The 21,544-nt window shown below is 36.5% G+C and overlaps 1 protein-coding gene across 1 annotated transcript in view; it reads right to left on the bottom strand.

Moving 5' to 3' along the window:
• LOC149785273 (protein AATF-like) overlaps positions 1 to 21,544 on the bottom strand; it is a 46,635-nt gene that overhangs the window by 14,630 nt on the left and 10,461 nt on the right. Inside the window, exons 3-7 of the mRNA XM_089979141.1 lie at positions 20,654 to 20,855; positions 15,235 to 15,389; positions 8,551 to 8,631; positions 6,593 to 6,730; positions 1,178 to 1,301 (exon numbers count right to left, since the gene is read on the bottom strand). Coding sequence (XP_089835267.1) covers positions 1,178 to 1,301; positions 6,593 to 6,730; positions 8,551 to 8,631; positions 15,235 to 15,389; positions 20,654 to 20,855 — 700 coding nt within the window. The remainder of the gene's footprint in view (positions 1 to 1,177; positions 1,302 to 6,592; positions 6,731 to 8,550; positions 8,632 to 15,234; positions 15,390 to 20,653; positions 20,856 to 21,544) is intronic.

Here is a 21,544-nt window from a genome sequence, read left to right as displayed (position 1 = left end):
CTCATATTGCATTTCTAACTAAGTCTCACTAATAATAAAAAAACAAAAGTAAATGAATTTATGCTTGATTCCAAAGTAAATACACAACTGTGTAGGTTCAACAATACACAGTAGCAGTATTAATGCACACATAGTACTATCCAGTGACCTTTGAACTTGGTAGCGTATTGTGTGCTCAGTCATTTGTTTAAAAAATAAATCTTGTTTTTGTCAACTTAAAAGTGAAATTTTGAGTCATAAATGTGAATGAATATGCATTGAAACAATTTTTGCTCTTGGTCTAGAATGGAGGGATTTTGTTTTTCTGTGGATCCAATGAAATTCTGCTTTTCTAGATGTAATGGACTGGATTTATTAGATGGGTCAATTCCATATGATGTATATGTGATTGGAGGGACTAGCCTTGATGCAGCTGCACTTGTTTCTGTCACTGATAGTTTGGAATCATAATGTAGGAAAAAATAAGAATTCTTTTAACTGAAATCATCAAACAGATACAGGATTAAATATTGTTTGCAAAGGAATAATACATTAATTTTGTTTAGAGTGCAGTAAGGAGAAAGTGATTTCTGTTGCAAATGTAGTCAAAATTACAGTAAAATTTCATGGTGTGTACCAATTTCTGGAACTCGTGTAATTCTGATAAGCAGAAAGGAAATTCAAGATGCAAAAAGGTAAGCATATTTTTATTGACCCTAAGAGCATGGCTCATAGTCTGAACCATTCAATTTGCAAATAAATATTTCTCAAATATCTGTTTAAATGATCAGAATGGCATTTTCAATACTGCATGACTCATGCTTCTTGTGAACAATACATATACTACATTCATCTGTTTGCTTGCTTGACAGTTTCTTTTGTGACAGAATTAACTCATCCACATTGTCAACTTTATCATCTCTACTTTGAAATGGACCAAACATCTTGTTAAGTTCATCCACAAACAAATCTAATAAATCTAAAGCTCCAGTGTCTGCTACATGAACGTACATTGCATTTTTACAATCAAAGGTAATACTTAACAAATACTATTTTTAGATATGTCATGCAGTATGGAAAAACATGCACGATTCTAACAATGCAAAGTTAATGGAGAAAAAAATGAATGTACAACAATAAAGAATGTACCAACCACAAATGAAGTCTGAATCTGTGAATATCTGTACTATCAGCTTACCTCCCTTTGTGCATCTTTTCTGACTGGTTACTGTTCACAATATGCTTAGTTTCCATATTTTGAAGCAACAATAATGTCTGCAACTGAATCAGATTGTCCAGGAGAGTCTTTACTGCAAGCTGAGCTGGAATCCCAAAAAATATTTCAATGAAAATATGCATCTGAAACAAATCTGAATGAAAAGTATGAAACAAAATGCAACAGTGATGGGGTCATTCTGACTGATAATTTCCAATTTTATATATATATATATATATATATATATATATATATATATATATATATATATATATATATATATGAATTGTATAATTTACAATAAAGAATAATATCCAGTGTAAAGACGCAACAGACAAATAAACTTGAATACTAATATTGCTAATATTAATATTAATTAGACTGGAAACCTGAAAGCAGAGGTCTGGGGATTTGGTTCCCTCTTGCCTTTTGATTTAATTGATGACTTTTTAGTTGTTGGATAGATTGTTCTTTCTCGACCACATCTTCTGCAATGATTAAAAGGCATCCACTATGTCCTCAGTCTCCGAGAGAATTATGAGTGGATCCTGAAGGGACCATTCCCACTCAGTGGAAGGAAGGCAGGAGGTGAGTCCCCAAGCCTGACATGATGGCATCTGTGCAGAATTTAATTAGAAGCTGGATGATCCTACAGTGGAATTCCTATCAGATATAAATCAACTGAGGTCCTATCATTGCAGCGATTTCTCTGTCACTTAATGGATGACATTATCAAGATGATTTTCAAGGCACATTCCTGAGGAAGGCAGATTTGGTTTACAATGGTTTCTATCTCTATATCGAAGAGAATAAAATATTGGGATGGGATAAGATCAAACTTGTCCTTGGTGACAAGGATTACAACGTGCAGAAGAGAAGTGATTTCTTGTCTTGATACAAAATACATGAGTTTACCTGGTGCTTTGTATAAAGTTACCTAGGTAGCTGAATGTCACAGACATGAAGGTGGGTTGGAAGTGTGACACAATTCAGTCAATGATTCTTGTAATGACTTGCGAAGTGATATTCAGATGGAAAGAAAGTGTCTTGAAATGGTATAGTGTCCTGTAAGCAAATCTCTGGAATGCCAGAAATAACTATGAATACAAATGTGAAGGCATGCATTTTGGAGGTCTAGGCTGACTTCCCATTCCCCATCCTGAAAAGTGCCAATAATGGTTCACAGTGTCTCCATTCTGCCCAAATGAATTAGCTGATAATTTCTAATCTAAGAGCAGATGAAACTTCTCAATGACTTTTGGAAATAGGAAAAGTATGGAATAAGATCCTGTTGAATTCGTGTTGTGAACAGTATCGACTGCCCTTTTCAACTGCAGAGAAAAGAAGGGAGTCTTTGACAATCAGGGGAGGGGTATTTAATATGATCTGGATGACCTCCAAGCCAAACTGCAAGAGCCAAGGGTCACTGGGACAGACTTTCTATTAGTCCATGGCAAAATCAACCTGGTAATTATAAAAGGGTAGTGTGAACGTGTCATCATTTTCTGCTGGAAGACTGACTGGCTTGAAACAAATATGTGTCTCCCTATATCTTTTTTATCAGTGGCCTTTAGAAACTTAGTTCAAGTCAAGGAAAAATGCTTGGAGGAAAGTCTCCTGTTTGGCATGCCTCAGTTGGGTTCTTCCTGTTTCTTTAATCCTGAGAAAAATGTGGCATGCTTTGGGTTGCTGACTTCCAAGGTTTGCCTCTTTGCCTTTTTTCTGTCCTTCTCAATCTTGCCATAAACAGATTTTGTGTGTGTAAGGGGGATCAGCACACAATAGAAGATAGGCTATATATGGCAGCCTGAATAACTGGTGAAGGATGAGGCAAAACTCAAGAAACCACCACCAACCACAGGAAGCTGCTGGCAAGGTTTCTCACATACCCACATGGCCAAGCCAGAAACTTGAACCCAGGATATTATTTCTACATTCTGAACCATCTGTTGCATGTTGAAGGACTTCCAATCTATATGCACAGAGGAAGGTTTCGACAACCCCGGCCTGCAATGTGTATTGATTGATGGGACTTCAAAATGGAAAATACCAGTATGCATGGTCTTATAGAAAGCCAGTTTGAACTGTCTGTGTGTGAGATTTGGATTTTTAATGGAGATTTAACTATTTTTCAGTCATATTCGCTATGATGTCTGCAGTGTGGCAGTTTATAGTGATGACCAGCAATGGGGCATCATGCCGCAGACATGTAGCATGATGTCCCACCCAGTCACAATATCCTGACACCAGGCCGACCAGTCCTAACACTAGCCTCTTAATGCTGAGTACCTATCAAGGTAGCTGTTAGTACCATTTTTATAAGTCTTTGGTATGATTTGACCGGGCTTCAAACCTGCAATCTCTGGCATCCGAGGTGGATGCTCTAATCACTAGGCCACCAGAGCAGTTGTTTGAAATTTGAAAGGAGCTACTGATGCAAAAAGACTGGCATGCTGGGTCTTGGAGCTGCTTCTCACAGTGATGTAGGATGTCAGCAACTTAAGACTGTGGCAATTTTTTTTAAAGGTAAGCTGGTACTTATTGACTTAAGAGAATGATGATTGCAAGAACTTTTGTGAACAGAAGTGGACAAAAATCAGTAGGCAGAAGCCAGAAAACATCTTCACTGAACCGCGCTGGATAGAAAAAGAAAGATGGCACTCATGTGTTTAGATCTCTAACTTGGCAGAATTGAGTAACAAAGATGCCTCCTGTGGTTGGTGTGATGACTGAGCTGGTCAAGCAGGATGATGAACAAGGCTGGGGATCTGTCCATGCTTGAGAACTGTTATTTCCAGGAGTTCACTGTGTTGGTCTGGGACTGGTGCCAATGAAACTGTCATAAGAGACAGCACTAGCACCAATACTTATGGCATCTGCATCACTGATTACGTGTGTCTTATCTCTCTCAGTCAACCTGTTTGGCAAGACTAACATGAAAACAAGTTGCAATATATGGCCCAAATTGCACCCCATATAAATTGTACAGGTAGTGTGGTCAGTTTGAAATGCTTACAACCTAAACACCTAATCCTGTCCCATGTGTTTACACCTGTAAACAGACAAAATGCAAAAAAAAATTTAATTTATTTTATCATGCTGAACTTTTACTATTTATACAGAAAAATGCAAAAAGAAATTACCTAAATGATTTTATGACTGGTGAAAAAATTGTCTTGATCTGGATGCTGCAATAAAATTCAGGCTCAGTCCTGGTCCTGAGGCATCTATTTCACTAAGTCACACTAAGCATGTAATAAAGTACACAATATTCTGTGAAGTAATTAGTTACAACAGCAAATATATTTTCTTGTTAGATCCCACTGTTTGCTTTCACAGGTCTGCCTGTATCTTCATCAAAATATCTGAATACACCTAGAGTCTGCTTGACTTCTGGTGGGTAAAAATAGCTTGGTCAAAATGTCAAAAACTTTACAAGGTCACCAGCCCAGGCCGGCCTGGGCATGTACTGAACATGTGACTTGTTGAATACGAGTCCAATACTCTACCAAGCAAGCTAACATGATTCACTCTACGACAAAAGACTGAGCAGAGCAAGATTCAGACAGATAAAGAATCTGGAGTATATTTTTCTGAGGCAAGAAATCTCCCAAGATTCATCCAAACAATGAATAGGCAAAAGTGGATTTGATACTTGAGAGGCCCTGAGTAGGAGTATGCTGACATGGCATCAATGGAAGGGGTAAATCATGACTCACTGGACTTGGTGCCAATCCATGGCAAGGAAAAAGTGTAATCCAAGTGGACAAAAAGAGTAATCCGAGCAGAAAAAGAGTAATCCACACATAACATGATAAAAATTAAATGAGCATATGTACAAAATGATTTATTTATCCCTCTGGACTTTTAACATCAATTACTGCTTCAAGTTTTTGTATATAACACTTTGAGCTTTAAAAAGCAATAGACTCTCGTACTGCATTTCAAAACACTTTGTACCAGCTGAGACCATGATTGCTATGCACAGTAGTAGAGCATAAAGTGCTGGGTTACTGAGCCTGGATCTGAATTCAGTTTTATTTTTGTTAACAATAGTTAACAATCTCTCAGTTATGTTTATTCAAAGCATTATCAAGCAAATAAAAAATGTTTTCTCCAGTGGAATCTACTGTTAATTCTGGTAATGAAAGAAGAGCACTCTAACTTTGCCCTTTTCATTGTCAAAGTCTCTTACACAGACTCTAAAAAGAGTGTACGGCTTTTTAGCTCTTTGATACACATGTAGCAAAGTTACTGAGTGCAGTGCGCTATAGATAGAAAACCTGTTACCTATTCGACTCCATACACATAGGCCTGCCTGTTAACTGTTAAGCAGTGAAGTGTATATTACGTTTAATAGCAATTTTAACCATTTTACATCTTTGGTTCACATCTACTATGCGTGGAAAAATTTAAGAGTAAAGTCCGATCGTTATAGCTGTGTAATTATTTTTCAAGGAAGAATTTTTTTTTATGTGCTTTAAAATCTTGAGAGAATTTGTGCACCGTCAAGTCAGTGAAGCCGTGTGACCAACCTTAGCTGCCATTTCTCATACTCAAAATTTACAAGTTCTTTGTCTGCGTCTACATCACTAAGTCATCTGAATTTGATAATTTATAAAAACTAATTGCTGCCTACAGCAATATCAGAGCCTTTACCTAAGTTATTGAAGCTTTCATAGTTGTGATTCTAATCGTGAGAACTCAAGTACTGAACGAAATTTGCGAACTCCATTTTGGAGAGTGGAGAATATGACCCAGTTACTTTAAATAGCAAATTTCGACCAGAGCATAAAGAGCGACCACGTGATCTGACACAAAGGTCATTTGCAGCAATGAATGTAGTATGTAATAGGGGTTTTTCCCAAAGATGGTGCTACGAAAACCTGCCCAAAATTGGCTGACATTTACAGCAGGCGTCGAAAGACGTTTCCATCAGAATGGTGTAGAAGCGTTAAAAGCGCTATTATGTGAATGGAGTAGAGGCATCCAAAGGCGCTTGTATGGGAATGGAGTAAAGGCTTCCACAGGCACTTGCATAAGCAAACAAATTATTAATTTTTTGGGGAGGGGGATATACCGAAAACGTGTAATCCGAACAGATACGCGTAAGGCATAATTTAGTGAAAAAAAAAGCGTAACAATTATGCCAAAAGCATAATGGTTGGCATGTATGCCAATCCCTTTCTGATGGAAGACAACACTAGTTTGGCTTCCACTTTCGGAAGCAGATGACCTATGAGCTCTTCTGTTGTTAAACTAGCCAGCATTTTATCTAGCCTGTAAGGACTACATTTACATGGTAGCAGATCTACAACTAAAGTATTATGATAGTGCAACATATATGAAGAACCAAACAAAGTGAGTTAAATGGGTAAGGAATTAACTTTGATTTACCTTTATTTGCCTCCACTGTAAAATTGTCTTCCCCTGTTTGTTCCATTATCTTCCATGCATCAGGATGAGGTAGCTGGTTAATGATGGCAACAGCTTTTTGAAGCTTTATTCTCCCCTCTACAAGGCTATCCCATAAACCTTAATAAAGTCATGAAATATACACAACAGATAAATCACACAAACCTTAACAGAGGCATGAAACGTACACTTAACAGAGGCAAGAAATATAAACAAGATACACAAACCTTAACAGATGCATGAAATATATACGAGACACTTTTATTAAAACATCAATAATGTAATTTCAAACTTTGATTACAAAGATTTTGTTTTGGATTTTTTTATAATAAAAAAATATATTTGAAGCCTGAAACATCTTTATTTGAAGCCTGAAACATACAGATAGGGTCACTGAGTACATCAGACATCACTTAAGGTAGTATCTTTAAATAAAATCAACTCACTCAAAGCATTACTGTAGTTCAATGAACTCTGGGAGATATTAGATGTAAGATGATATTGCTACAACTTCTGTCTCTTATTCAATAATGACATTTTTTAAAACAATTTCAATACTTGCAATAAGTCCAATGAAAGAAATTAATATGGTCAACAAAGATATACACTACCTTTTGGAAATTTTTTGTAATTCAATATCTACTATAAAACGGTTGTGCAAATTTTCTAGTGCAGAAAACTGACATGTCAGTGAAAATAATTCACTTTCCTACATACCTTTTTCTTTGTGTATTTAATGAGAGGAGTCTATGGTATTCAAACTGTGGAAATTTGAGGAATTTTAAAATACTCATTAAGCCATTGTTTTTAAGGCAATTAGAGACATGGTACACTTTCCATACTCTTCTATATAATGATCCTTACATGGGGACAGACATTCAACAACAAGCACAGCAAGGATATCCTCCATTGCTCAGACTCTTTAACTGTGTATAAACATACATTTTTTAACAAGTTAAATACTTCAACATTTTTCAAGCCATCATCCTTAATGCACTTATTTTGTACTTTGGAATGACTGAAAAGCTTGAAAGTGGACTATGAAGCAATGAATCAATGCAAACATCAATCAGTAAGGTCTCAGTTTTCTCAAAATATGTTTTCCTCAAACTGAGATTTCTGATTTTTTTTTTCCACAGAACATTTTACACAAGGGATCAAAATAGTCATGAAATCTTCAAGAGAGTCTTGCTTTATCTCTGTTGAATTCCTAGTAATAAAATCTTGAATTTACCTCAAAAGACTTGCTTTATCTCTGTGGAAAACCCTCTGCAATTCCTTAACTGATTTCAAGATTAAAAAGTGATTTGTCTGTTTGTGTATTTTATTATTTTTAACACAGCTTTATATCATAACTACATCAGCAGTGCAGCAGTTTATAGTGATGTCTAGCACTGGGGCATCATGTCCCACCCAGTCACATTATCCTAACACCAATCTGACCAGTTCTAACACTAACCTCTTAATGCTGAGTGACAAGTGAGGTAGCTGCTAGAATAATTTGATTCTGCCAGGGTTCAACCCTGTGACTTTCTGCATCCATGGTGGATGCTCCATCTGCTTAGGTAACCGGAGCATTAAAAAGTGATTTTGAATTCTTTCTGAATCGACAGTGTCTGAAGTATCAACACAAGACAACATAAAACCAAGATAATTAAATCAAGTTGCAGAGGAGAAAAAAAATCAACAAACCAGCATCATTCCAGTTTCCATTAGCTTTTATCTCAGTTAAATTTATATGCCTATCCTTGGAACCCATGACATGAACATTTCCATCATGTACCATGAAAGTATTGCAATTCAGACCTATTATAGAGAAAGCTTGTGAGTTCAGATATATGTGCTATAGCTGATATAATTAGCATATACTTTTCTTTTGGATCTTTGGTACGTATTTTTTTTTTTTTTTACATCTTTTGGGTTGGACAGCTATTTCTTACCTAGCTGTTGCCGAGAAGCCAACCCTTTTGCTACTTCATCACCGGCACTGGTCTTAGAAAACTGCTGAAAGTCCTTCTCTTCTGGAATACAAAATTGATATTTGTAAGCTGATGTTCACAACAGTGTAAGGCATGTGTAAAAATCATGTGTATTGCTCATCAATAATTTTTAAAACTTATGACCACAGCATCAAATTAAATAAAGTTTATTATTTTAAAACTGCAAATACTATGTTGATAGCCGTTGCTTCATTAATGTAAAAAAAAAGTCCCTGAAAGCTGAACATGCAAAAGACAAGCCTGTATTTGCATAAGAAATCAATTTTATTTCTAAATATTTCTTCAAAATCTTTTTTTCATAATACTAACTAAATCATAATACATTAGAAGTCCAACCATCTCCTCACAAATCCTGCCCTCCAAAGCCAAACAGGACATTTATTGTGTCATGTGGCTTCATTTTAACAGCAAAAGTGCTACATCAAATGCCTGCCAAAACAGAAGTCAGACAATAGTGGTCTCCCTTTTGACTGGTGCTAAAGCCTGTGAATCGTCAGTAATGCAAGAGCATGTGTTCATGATTCTTCAGGAATGTAACTATAGGGATAGCTTAGAGGATTTGTCCATGTTATGATCATGTATGTATTATATCAACAAGAAAAAAACATTTTACTCCTAACATTGGTTACTTCTGCAGGGATGGTCCTGGTTTTTAAAAAGCTGTCGCCAAAAAAATCGCCGATCTCAATATTTTGTTGCCAATTTTCAAAAAGTGTCGCCAGAACAAGCAGTGTACATTTTTTGAAGTGTTAATTTAGTCTATTAATGTAACACGCAATGAAAATTACAAAAGATGGGTAAGTTAATACTCTAATTACAATAAGCATTAACAAAATGTTACAAAGTGTTATATGAAGATCCGTCGCGATTTTAGGGCTGCCCACTTGTTGAATGCAGTTTCAAAGTCTAATTTTTCACATCTGTACATGCTGATTCTCATTAAATTCTCAAGAGATGAGATGCAGAGTTTATTTCTGATGTCAGTTTTTATGAGGTTCATCTTACTGAATCCATGTTCACAGTCTACAGTGCTGACAGGTGACACCAGTAGTCTCTTGGCAGCCCCCCCCTCCCCCTTATGGCTAGCTTCACAAAGCTTGTAGTGAATTGCTTCCTAAATCCCAAGAATGATCACTGAATGCTGTATAAATTTTCTCGACAAGCAAACTAGAATCTCCATTCCCACGAATGAAACTTACACGAGTCAACACCTGGCAATATTGGACCGTATATATAAGCATAAATTCACACACAATTTAGGGATTCTTTCACTCCTGTATTTTGAGAAATAAACAAATATTATTAATTATGCAAAACTTTTTTTTTGTTGCTATTTCTTGTTGCAGAGTTTAAGTCTCTGCAGCCGTAACACGGATTGATGGCAAAAGGAAAAGATCAATGAGTAAAATGCTGCACTGGCGACAGATATAATTGTGATTGAGATTTTTTCCATTTGCTTTGTATTTATACGCAATAGTCGGTACTTCAAAGGTTATCAGTTTTCTATGAAGGTTCAGCAAAACTATTGTATTGGTATATGTAAAAAAAAAAACCAAAAAACAACAGAAGGATTAGCCATTCAATTAATTGTATCCGTTCTATTCGTGTCTTCAGAAGTCGGTCAGTTGTAGGTATAGTTCGGTAGCATGATTGACTGTATCACAACATACAGTACTCAGCCCAGATGTCAGCATAAGCAGATTATGATGTAACAATGCACTCTCAAGATGGGGTTGTCAATACGAACAAAGGATCGTTTGTGTAACAGATTGATTCCAATGCATTGCTTAGTCAAGTTTGTGGCTTCCTTTCATTCTCCCTTTTAATTTATCCAGTCAAAATCCATGATTGTATGTACAAATTAAAAAACCAAAAAGTTTGTCGCCAAAAAAATCGCCAGATGGGATATTTTTGTCGCCAATAAGGAAAAAAAATTGCAATTTGCAACATTGGCGAAGCCCAGGACGATCCCTGCATCTGTATATACATTATTTAACGATAATGCATCAAGAAAACAGGTCAGAGGCAGAGTTACATCTCCTGACCCCACAGTTGGCCCTGGCTGAGAGAGTTACATCCCCTCACCCCACAGTTGGCTCTGGCTATGGTCTCCTAAAATATATTACAGTTTTAAATCCCATGAGAGATATGCACTAGGATTAGCACATTGTCAATGCCTGGACAAGGATGAGATGTGACAGAATTTAATACCAACAATGATAACACCAGAGAAAATCCCAAATCAGAGACAGCAGTCATGGGACTTGGTTTCACCTTCTGATGTAACTGATGACAGTCATGTTGTTGGACGGAATAAAACATATTTTCCAAATAACATCTGCCATAATCAAAAAGCATCCACTACTGTCTTCATCTCCAGAAGGCCGATGTGCATGAAATGCATGTGAAGGGGGCCAAGCCAACTCAATTCTTGAAATGAGGGTACGTAGCGTGTACCCCAACCTTTGTGCTGGCATACAAGCAGATCAAGATTTCAGCTGGTTTATCCTGTAACCTATTATCTCCCCTTTGCTGAGATGAGAACTCACGTAGTCCCAAACTGTAATCATTTGGTAAAAGGGGCAAAATTTTGGCTGCAACTGGGATAGGTGTACAGGTTTTTATGAACAAATGTCCCCAAATGATAAGATCAAAGAGGCAAAGCAATTCCAAGGCTAATTCTCTGTGAAAATGGAAGATACTATTGAGATTAGTTTTAAAGCACATTACTTAGGAAGACAAGCTCAGTTCCGAAAAGGTTGTGAACTTCATGCCCAGGTAAATACAATGTTGGGATGGAACAAATTGATTTGTCCTTGTTGACAAGGAATCCATGGCAAAGCAAATGTGAAACAAAGGATTTCAAATGTTGGTAAAAAAGACTGCTTGCTTTAAGCTTTGGTAGAATGTCAACAAGATAGTTGATGTGATGGATTTGGATATGGTTCTGAAGACTGACACAACAAGCCCATACTGCTCACGATGACCCAGAGACTTCATTCAGACCCAAGAAATGTGGTGGTCTCCACTGGTAAATGATGCCATTGTATTTCAGACTCAGAAACTTCTGGGAAGACCTGTGAGTGGGAGTATGAAAGTATGCATCTTGGAGGTCTAGGCTGCCTGCAAAATATCCCTCCTAACAGTGCTGTGAACTAATCTTGGTTCCAGAATGTGCAGACTGAAAAAGTTTAAACCATTGGTCTTTGGCAGAAGGAAAATGTTTGGTCTGTGTGTGATTCGGATTTTTAACATAGCTACGATGTCTGCAGTGAGACAGTTTATAGTGATGTGTAGCATCATGTCCGAGCCAGTCACATTATCCTGACACCAGGATGACCAGTCCTAACACTAACCTCTTAATGCTGAATGCCAAGCGAGGCAGCTGTTAGTATCTTTTTTATAAGTCTTTGGTACGACTTGGTTAGGGATCAAACCCACGACCTCCGACATTCAGGGCGGACGCTCTAACCACTAGGACCCGGAGTGGTCGAAAATGTTTGGAGTTTACTCCATAATAGTTTGTGTTCTAAACAGCATCTACTGCCCCTTCTGAAAGGAAATTGTTTATTTCCTGCTGCAGAATATTGGCTTTGTATTACTCAGGGGAACCCTGGACAAATGGGGAGGGTCGGTGAATGTGATTTGGATGCCTTCTAAGACTATTAACAGGACCCACAGATCATCAAAGTAGAGACTCTCGCATATATCCCTCTTTATGACAAGCCAGAAAAGGACAATCTTTTCTGCAGAAAGGCTGTCTAAGGAAGAACTTGGTCAGAACCAGTCCATCATTCCAAGTTTTATCATCATCTGTCAAAAATGGTGTACTCACCAAGGAAAACGTATACAGAATTTATTTCCTATCTGGAGTGTCTCAGGATTGGATAGGTTTTAATCTACTTCTCTCCTTTTTTCTTAGAAAACCATGACTGGGCTTTTGGACACATGGCCTGTGTGAGTGGTTTGTATCTTTGATGACCTGTTTCCTGACTTTCTCCATATGGCTGTGGAATAGAAGCTTGCAGTTGGTCTTGTGATCTGAGATTGGTCTTGTGATAGTCTTTTAACAAAACTGACGTAGATAGGAATTCATCTCTTTTATGTGCTGGAAGTTAATGAAAGCAGTTCTGGAGAGTGTTTGCTGAGCTGCAGTGCTAAGTGCATGAGCTGAATTCCAGGTATATCTCACAGCAGAGTTCTCACTGAAGGGATCAGGACCATGCTCAGATTACTGAAAAAATAGCCATGGTGACCCAAACTGTGTATGAATAAATTTATAGTGTCGCAAAATCTTTTCCAGTCCATGCATACAGAAAAAGATTCTGATGTACTCCAACCTGCACTGTGTCAGTTAAGTGCTGGGGCTTCATTATATAAAATAAAAAACCCAGCTGGTCCTGCACAATGCCAGACAGAAGTCTGATGTGAGTGGTCAATGTAAAAATCAAGGTAAGAAGGCACACTTGTGTCTTGGATATCAGTGACATAACCCAGAGTTCCTGCCAAAAATGTTAAAAAAAGATTTAAGACCTTTTCCAGACCAAAAATTAAAAATTTCCAGACCTAACCATGTGACAAGTTTATTAATCTAATCAGTAATGATAGCAATAGGGGATGAATTTTTCAGAATTTTTGAATAAAAATGTAATGTTTCTGGCGTAATTCTAGTGTGCTGAATCTAAAACTGAACTCATCTTCATGTTATCTTTTCTGATAAATTCTCAGGAAGCACTGAAACATGTACACCGTCCACCATTTTTAATAATTTTCTTGGTCACTTGCAAAATTATGACCTCATGTTATTTCAAGCTGACATTTGCATATTTCCTCCATATAGGTATATAGAAATGTTGGGTGAACAATAAGAATAAATAGACTTTTCCTGTGCTCCAGGTTATTTGGAAACATTTCTGTGCATTTTTATCAAGTGGCCCCCCCCAATGATGTCTGTGTGAAATACTGTATTCTTTAGTTATACACATGTTGAAATTATATGCTGCTCTTAAAGTTTAATGTCTTAAGCATAATTTGAGTGTAGAGAAATCAAAATTGAACTCATCTTTATGATGTTTCAAATAAATTCATACCACACACCATCCACCATTTTAATATTGGTCTTTGGTCACTTTTGGCAAAATCTTAACCTCGTGGTTATTTCAAGCTGAAATTTGCATATTTCTAACATATGGTAATATAGAAATATTTTGTGAACATTCAGCTTTAATAATAAATTTACTTTTTCATTGTTTACGGTATTTTGTAATGCCTTGTTTAAGTGACCTCCCACAATTGTTTTTTTTTATAAAATACCCTAATGATGTGTCATGCAAAAGTTGAAATTATATCTTACTCTTAAAACAGTGCATAATCATTACAATATTCTTGTACACGTATATGTTGATCTGAAATCACAATTCAGTAACAGAAATTGCCACTTTAGAATTAAATTATAACCTGAATGTGACAACTGATTGAGGGAAGGCTGCTCTGTTCAAGTCATGAAATTGACAGAGCTGGAAGGTGTTTTCAATGGTTACACAGAATGCAAAGTTTATCATGGGTTTCATCGGATGAAGATGACATGCGTAAATGCATGTCTTTGAAGAGTAGAGCAGCACAGAATCTTAATGTACAGGTAGTTAAAACTAAGCTGGCGAAGCAGGTGGAGAGGGATGATAAACAAGACTGAGAATTAATACAACTTTGAATACATTGACATCTATGTTCGAAATCTTATGCAGCTCAATGGCTTGTTACTATCTCTCAACCTGACATAATTCTTGGAATTTTTTTCTGCAGTTCACATGATGACAACTGTAACTTCCACCATGTGACATAATCAAATCTACACCTGATGTCCAATAAACGTAATTGTGTCCTTTCCTACTTTAATTCAGAACTTCTGCAATGATCATTAAAACTTTTTTTAAGAGCTTATTTTTTCCTTTCATCTTTAAGATGTACTGGTAGCTGAACACCATTTTAAAATATTCTATAATCAACAATCATGCAGATGCTTCAAATGGAAAAATATGTGCAATTTAAAGCATCTGAGGTACAATGATAAAGCTATACTGGTTCTCTGACTAATTTCACTAAAGCTAATGTGGAACCCAGATCCAAATCAAACATGGACAAGCCAATTATCCAGATTTTACTGCAACAATCATATTTCCAAAGTATTTCCTTTCTTTTCGTAAGTCCATATTCTAAGGGACATTTTCATAAGACTTAAAGCCAAATCATAAGGGTTGGCAGGTCTAGTAAACATATAATCTGCAGGTTCAGACAAAGCCATGCCAACTTCGCTTCCTAGATATGTTAAATTAAATATAAAAACCTTGGTGACTATTCCCCGGAACTGACCCAGCATTAACTCTGTCTCTATAAAAATACTGCTGAGGTTATATGAATCTCCATCTCTTCAAAGCTGCATTTTATTTTACATCATAGGTCCACCTTACTGGTCCAAAAGAGTAAGTTTATGGAATCTGAACATTGTAAGTAGCAGCCAATAACACTGTTCTTCAAAGTCTTCGTCAATATTATAAGCCAACTGTACATGCAATCTTGTCAATTTATTTTACTATGGATGAAGCTAGAAATATCATTTTCATTAACCTTCCACGTCCTCCTCTTCATCACCATCTCCTTCTTCCTCTAGTGCACTCTCACTGTCTTCATCTTCATCATCATGATCTTCATCATTTGCCTCATCATTCTCTTCATCTTCAAAATCATCAGCATACTGACTAAAATCCCCACCTGCATCAAAACTGTTGAGAGATAACAAAAGTAAAATTATAGACTGTATTTAAAACAATTTAACTGAAAATAACTACTAAAATGCAAATGTAGAAAAAAAATATTCAGAATGCAGTTCTCCCCTGTTATAATGCAGTGCTGGTTAGAACACATTACATGTAATATTATGGACAATATGAGCAAAACTGTCATTTTATGAATTTGAATATCCATCAAATGAAAAATGTACATGAAAAGCACTGTACCTGATTCTGACCGACATCACCACAATGTTCTTTTTACAGTGTTTGTCAGTCAATGTCAGATATTGTATTCCTAACAAGATACAAGATGCCCTAAAAACCATATGTCTCTATGCCACTAATGTAATCAGTCTACATCAGCTTGTAAGAGTAGATAGGACTGTGGAAATGTCCTATAGCACTAAGCCACTCCAGCAATCAGTAACTAAACTAATCACTGGAAACACAGTAGATGAACTTATTGTAAGCCACTGTTTATTGACACCTGAGCAGTTACAGATCACAAAAACAACCAGCAGCAGCATGTCTTATGCGACTACCAGTCTCTCCTGTGATCTGTTGCCATCTGGTGTCAATAAACAATGGCCCACAATAAGCGCATCTTTTGTATTTGTCATGCAAAACCAGCAACTTGTATGCTTCAATGCAACAAAGAGTGTATTATCCAATCACAGCAAGAAAGTGACAATCATTGATAGATGCAAATTTGAATAATGTAACTAAAAATCCTGCCCCCCCCCCCCCGCAAATATGCTATATTAATGTCATGTATGTCACGGTGACCTGTTTTCTATGGTCAGGGTTTTTCCTAACCAGACAGTGATTTCTCTGCCTGATGCAGTCACTAGTGCATATCTACAGTGACTACTCAGTTTATGCAAACAGTGAAGGCATTGTTTAGATGAAGGAACAGGATGTGAATTAATGTGCAAACGTTTCTTATCTCGCTTGTACTCATACTCCAGTTTCACTGACAATGTAACTCAAAGCAGTGCTCAAAGAAACTGTTTTAGACACAGGCGCTGGACTGGCCACTATAAAAAATACTACAAACACAGACTCCAATTTCCACATGCCCAAAATTTCCTTTTTATATTATTTGTCACACAAGACTGCAACTGGTACACTTCAGATATGAATTCAATACAGGGTTTGAAGGTAATGCAAGTGTCATTAGTTTTCATCACTACACTCACTGAAGACTGGATGGTTCTGGTGTTTAAATTTCTCTGCTGGATTCTCTGAATGAATCCTGGTCAGAACCAAGTTGTTCTGATGACCATAACGTTAGCATTGTCACAACTGTAACTGATGCAGTCTGATCATGAGATATGGTTGTCTCTACGAAAAATATGAATATACATCACATTTGGGGGTGACCATTTCATTTGGGGGCCAGACATGGTATACACAGGTATGAAGTATGTTGATATGTTGTTTGCCATACACTCCCCTAAACGTTTGTCAGCATGCTTCATAAAGTACAACTCAAGTCAACCAGGAGTTCTAAAATTTATTATTGCTAGACTTTGCTTGCTCTGCTGATAGCTAATTGCTTCGTAAATTGTCTTAAAATATGCATCACACTTGAATACTATTCTGACTATGGAAATAATCATGTTTTCCATTATATGTGTAAAGTAAAATCTGACTTTAAAGCAACATCATCACTGTTCACAAACTTGTCAATATCTATAATACAGACTACTTAAAAATTCTCATTCAAGGCAATGATATGCTTTTGTTCCCCTACACATTTCTAGCATTTCTCTGATTTACCTATATTGGGTTTTTCAATTTATGATCTTTACCTATGCAAATTAGCACAACAGGCTCACTCACTGCAGTCTTCAAACATATCACATTAGCTATTGTTAGACAATCAAGTAACAGGTGAAATGGTGAATTACACGTGACCTCTTTGCCTTTTTATTGTCACTATTTAAATTGCCCATACACAGTTCTACATCTGCTCCGATCAGGACTATTTACTCTTTATACATGCTACATGTGATGTGTGTGTGTGATTAGGATTTTTAACGTAGCTTTTAAAAAAATTTCAGTCATATTACTAAGATGTCTGCAGTGTGGCAGTTTATAGTGATGTCTAGCACTGGGGCATCATGCCACAGACATGTAGCATGATGCCCCACCCAGTCACATTATCCTGACACCAGGCCGACCAGTCCTAACACTAACCTCTTAACACTGAGCGCCAAGCGAGGTAGCTGTTAGTACCATTTTTGTAAGTCTTTGGTATGACCCGGCTGGAGTTCGAACCCATGACCTCCTGCTTCCGAGGTGGACGCCCTAACCACTAGGCCACTGGAGCGGTCCATGCTACATGTAATAGGCATATACTGAAGTGGTTGGTTTTGTTCTTTCTATATTCTAGTTTTACTGAAAATCATGTCTCTCAAAACATTAAAGTGTCAGCAGTCTTGGGGATTTAAAAACTTATATTTAGCATGTCCTACCGTGTTATGGCATGTCAATATCTTCAAAATAAATTTCCACATTTCATCTGTGTGATCAAAGTTTTCTAGAAATTGTTTTTGTTTTGTTTTCAACAACCCCAAAGGGCACCTCATTTAGAATTTTGTTGAGCTGGGCACCAGCCTATCAGATTTTCTGAGCAGTACCCAAAGGTGTTGATGTATCAAATTTAAAAGTGAGGCAGTATTTATCATCAGGATAGGGGGTTGAAGCAATCTGTTTGCTGGATGGTGGAAATTTTTTTGTTATCGCAGCAGAAATGAAAGTCGCTTTTTATGCCAGTGTGACAGGCATTTTACAATATCTTTTATTTGCCTGTGAAAGCAAAAACTATTTCTGAAAAAAGTTAATTTTTACGAAAAGATATGAGTAACAATCCCTTTTCATTAGGTTCAGGGGTCATTACATATTTAAAACTTGAATCTAAATTTAGTTTCAGTTCATGGTCACAAAGAATAGCCATATACAGCTTCTTTTGATTTTGCCCAGAACAAACTCAAAAACAGCTTCGGTAAGCACAAGTTTACTAGGTACCTGCCCACGGGGCAAGTCCCAAAAGAATGAGAGAAGGTGGGTGAGGCATTATGGTCAGTTTATAATGCTTCATCTTCTGCAAGATTTTACTCCATGATCTTGCCACAGTTGATATATCATCATCTTTATTTAGCAAATAGGCACAGCACTCCCTCATTATAATTCAAAAGTCAGTGTCCCCCACTGTCAACTGTACTATGTACTGAACTGCATTACACAGGGTACCATGATATGTATGTAATCATAATTCATCGAGAAAAGCAAAATATATGTAACAGTGGTACAGTGGGCACAATCAAAAATTTATAAATGATGGTGTTTTAAAAAGGAATTGAAGAATAAGTCATAGTTTCACCTTGTTTTCTTTCAACCCTTACTGTTTTACACTGGTATGATTTTGATAATGGGGTACATAGTAGTACTGCATTATATTCAGAATCGTGATCTAACATGGCGTGTTATAACAGGGGAGACTTTATAAATAGTTAATCCACTGCTACTAGAACAAATTAAAAAATTTCAGTTTTCAAAACTTCACCAAAATTTGACAAAATCTGAAGGATCCTGATTTTGTTCTCATTTTCTAGTGAAGTTTCAGAAAATTAAAAAAAAATTAATTTGCAAGTTTAAGTGGTAGTTATAATTACATACTGTAATTTAGGTACTCATCAGTTAAAATTAATTACAACGTATGTTTCTGCTGTGCTCACTGAAAGTCATAATGTCCAAAAGACATTGTGTAATGACATAGAACAGCAGATAAAAATTACAGTGCAAATAAATATCAACAAAGAAAATGATTTCTTTTACATGCAAAATAAGTATAATGCAATTTCAGGAAACATGCCATTTTTTTTTAATTTAACCATATTTTAAATAAAAAATTTTGTTGTGATATTGTGTAGTCATGTTTAGTAGCATGCTTAAATCTCCCAAGAGCGAGTTCAAGACTGCTTGCCCTGGAGCAAGATGACTTTTATCAAATTTGCAATGCCCTGGTTCAGGTGCAATACTAAACCTTCAAGGAGAGGTTTGAAAAAAGTTAAATGGGCAAGATGCAGAATTTCAAGCCAGCACCAGTTGGTTATAACACTTCCAATCTTGTCTCACATTAAGCTCTTGTGTAAAGAAATTTAGTCTGCTGACAGTGTTGCAGCAGAGACATTTCCACAAAAACAGGCATTTTATCCAAGACTGGATTGCCATCAAGTTGTACATTACAAATTCCTGGTCATGTAATCTGATGAGCAAAGGAAAAAGGGATTTAAACAAATAAGACACAGAATTTCAATCCTTGCACGATCAAACAAGCAAGGCCACAAACTATGACCCCTGGCTATTGGAAAATCCCTGGCTATTGGAAAATGCAAATCTATATACCGCTTCCATCACTTAAACATGAAAACACAGTTGTTTTTTTGTATGATCACAGCAAAACTGCAAGTGTGACAGCCACAATATTTTGAAAATTGGTTTTTGAAGGAATTCATACCAAAGGTGAAGAAGTAAAGGACTAGAAGAGTTGCTTGATTATCATCATCGCCTACTCAGCTCCCAAAAACCTTAAAGAACCAGAACGGAAAAATTAAAGCCATTTTTTCCCCTGGTTATTGGAAGTCACACAGACTTGAGCTGAACAATGATGCACTTCTGTCATCTTGATAATTATCAGTGGTAATAATAGCCAGTAATTACTAAAGTGACAAAACCAAACACATAAAGACAGTGTTTCCCCATAGGGGTGCAAGATTTACAGTCAAAATTTCCCTAGGTGTCAAAAGAGGGTGTGTGACCTTGTTTGGATATTTTTTAACACAAACTAGTCAGTGCCATGGGATTCTGGCCATATAAAGTGGGTGGCTACTGGTTAGGTAGCCTTTCAAAAGAGGGACAAATGAACTTTAACATTCTATACTGAAGCTGTAAAATCCAATATCTATTTTCAGAATCATAATCTCAGTATTGCTCCACCTCGATGAGATGATGCAAATCATGTTTCTTCATGGATGTATAAAACCCTTCCCTGATTCTTTCAACAATCTCCTTACATTATAATTTTTGTATTCGTGCATATTAACAATTATGGTAAATACCTGAACTCCTGGGACAGGTCTTATTAATAATTATGGTAAATACCTGAACTAATGAGGCAGGTCTTGTTAACAATTATGGTAAATACCTGAACTCCTGGGACAGGTCTTGTTAACAATTATAGTAAATACCTGAACTCCTGAGACAAGATGTTTGATTTATTTAATTTTGCCTTGAACTGCTTAAGTTCTCTATCGTCCTGATCCTGTTCCTCGCTGTTTTTCTCATCACTGACATCATCATCATCATCATCAACATTTGATACAGAATCTGAGTCATTATCTGACATCTGGAGATAATGACTTCCTGCTTCTTCTGAATCAATGGACTCATCTGTTAAAAATTATTCGAATAATCATTTAACTTGAACTATATATCCAATCTGATTGCTAAATACGTCTTGAAAATTTTCAGGCAAGTATTTTTAGTTCTTTTGTTGTCATAAAAAGTCTCAGAGATAAGAAACTTAAATAAAGACACTCCCTCATTACAACACTATTCCAATGAAACTAAGGAAAAACCACTGCATTATACTGAGGATGCCTTATAATCAAGTACATGATAGATTAAGCTCTAAATTTAATAATGTGATACTTACCTTTTACTGTTGCATAGCTGGAACTTTTCCTGGCATAAAATATCCCAACCATGACAAGAATTAGCCATCTCATTAAGGTAAACCAGAAGTAAAACACAAGATCGCCCTTGGAATACCGATCAGATACTAACAGCCTGCCCATATACCCTGTCCTTCATTCATTTTAGGGCACATTCCAAACTAGTGGGAAATCAGTACAGTGCAGGATGAGGAGATATGGCAATAGCAACAAGTATTACATCATTAAAACTTGTTTTACACCCCACACCCATCTTCATTTTAATATAAGGAATATAAAAGCTGATGCTAATGCACGGATGAATTTATCAATTTGGTGGAAGGCTGATGATTCCACATTTGGTCTGTAAAAAGACTCTGCCAGATGGTATCCACTTAGGTCACTTTTGAGCTACGACAAATAGAC

This window comes from Sinohyriopsis cumingii, chromosome 13, assembly GCF_028554795.1.
Source record: "Sinohyriopsis cumingii isolate HCF-2022 chromosome 13, ASM2855479v2, whole genome shotgun sequence".
NCBI lineage: Eukaryota > Metazoa > Mollusca > Bivalvia > Unionida > Unionidae > Sinohyriopsis > Sinohyriopsis cumingii.
The sequence above is the reverse complement of the archived record's forward strand: the minus strand, read 5'-3'. Positions and strand labels throughout refer to the sequence as shown.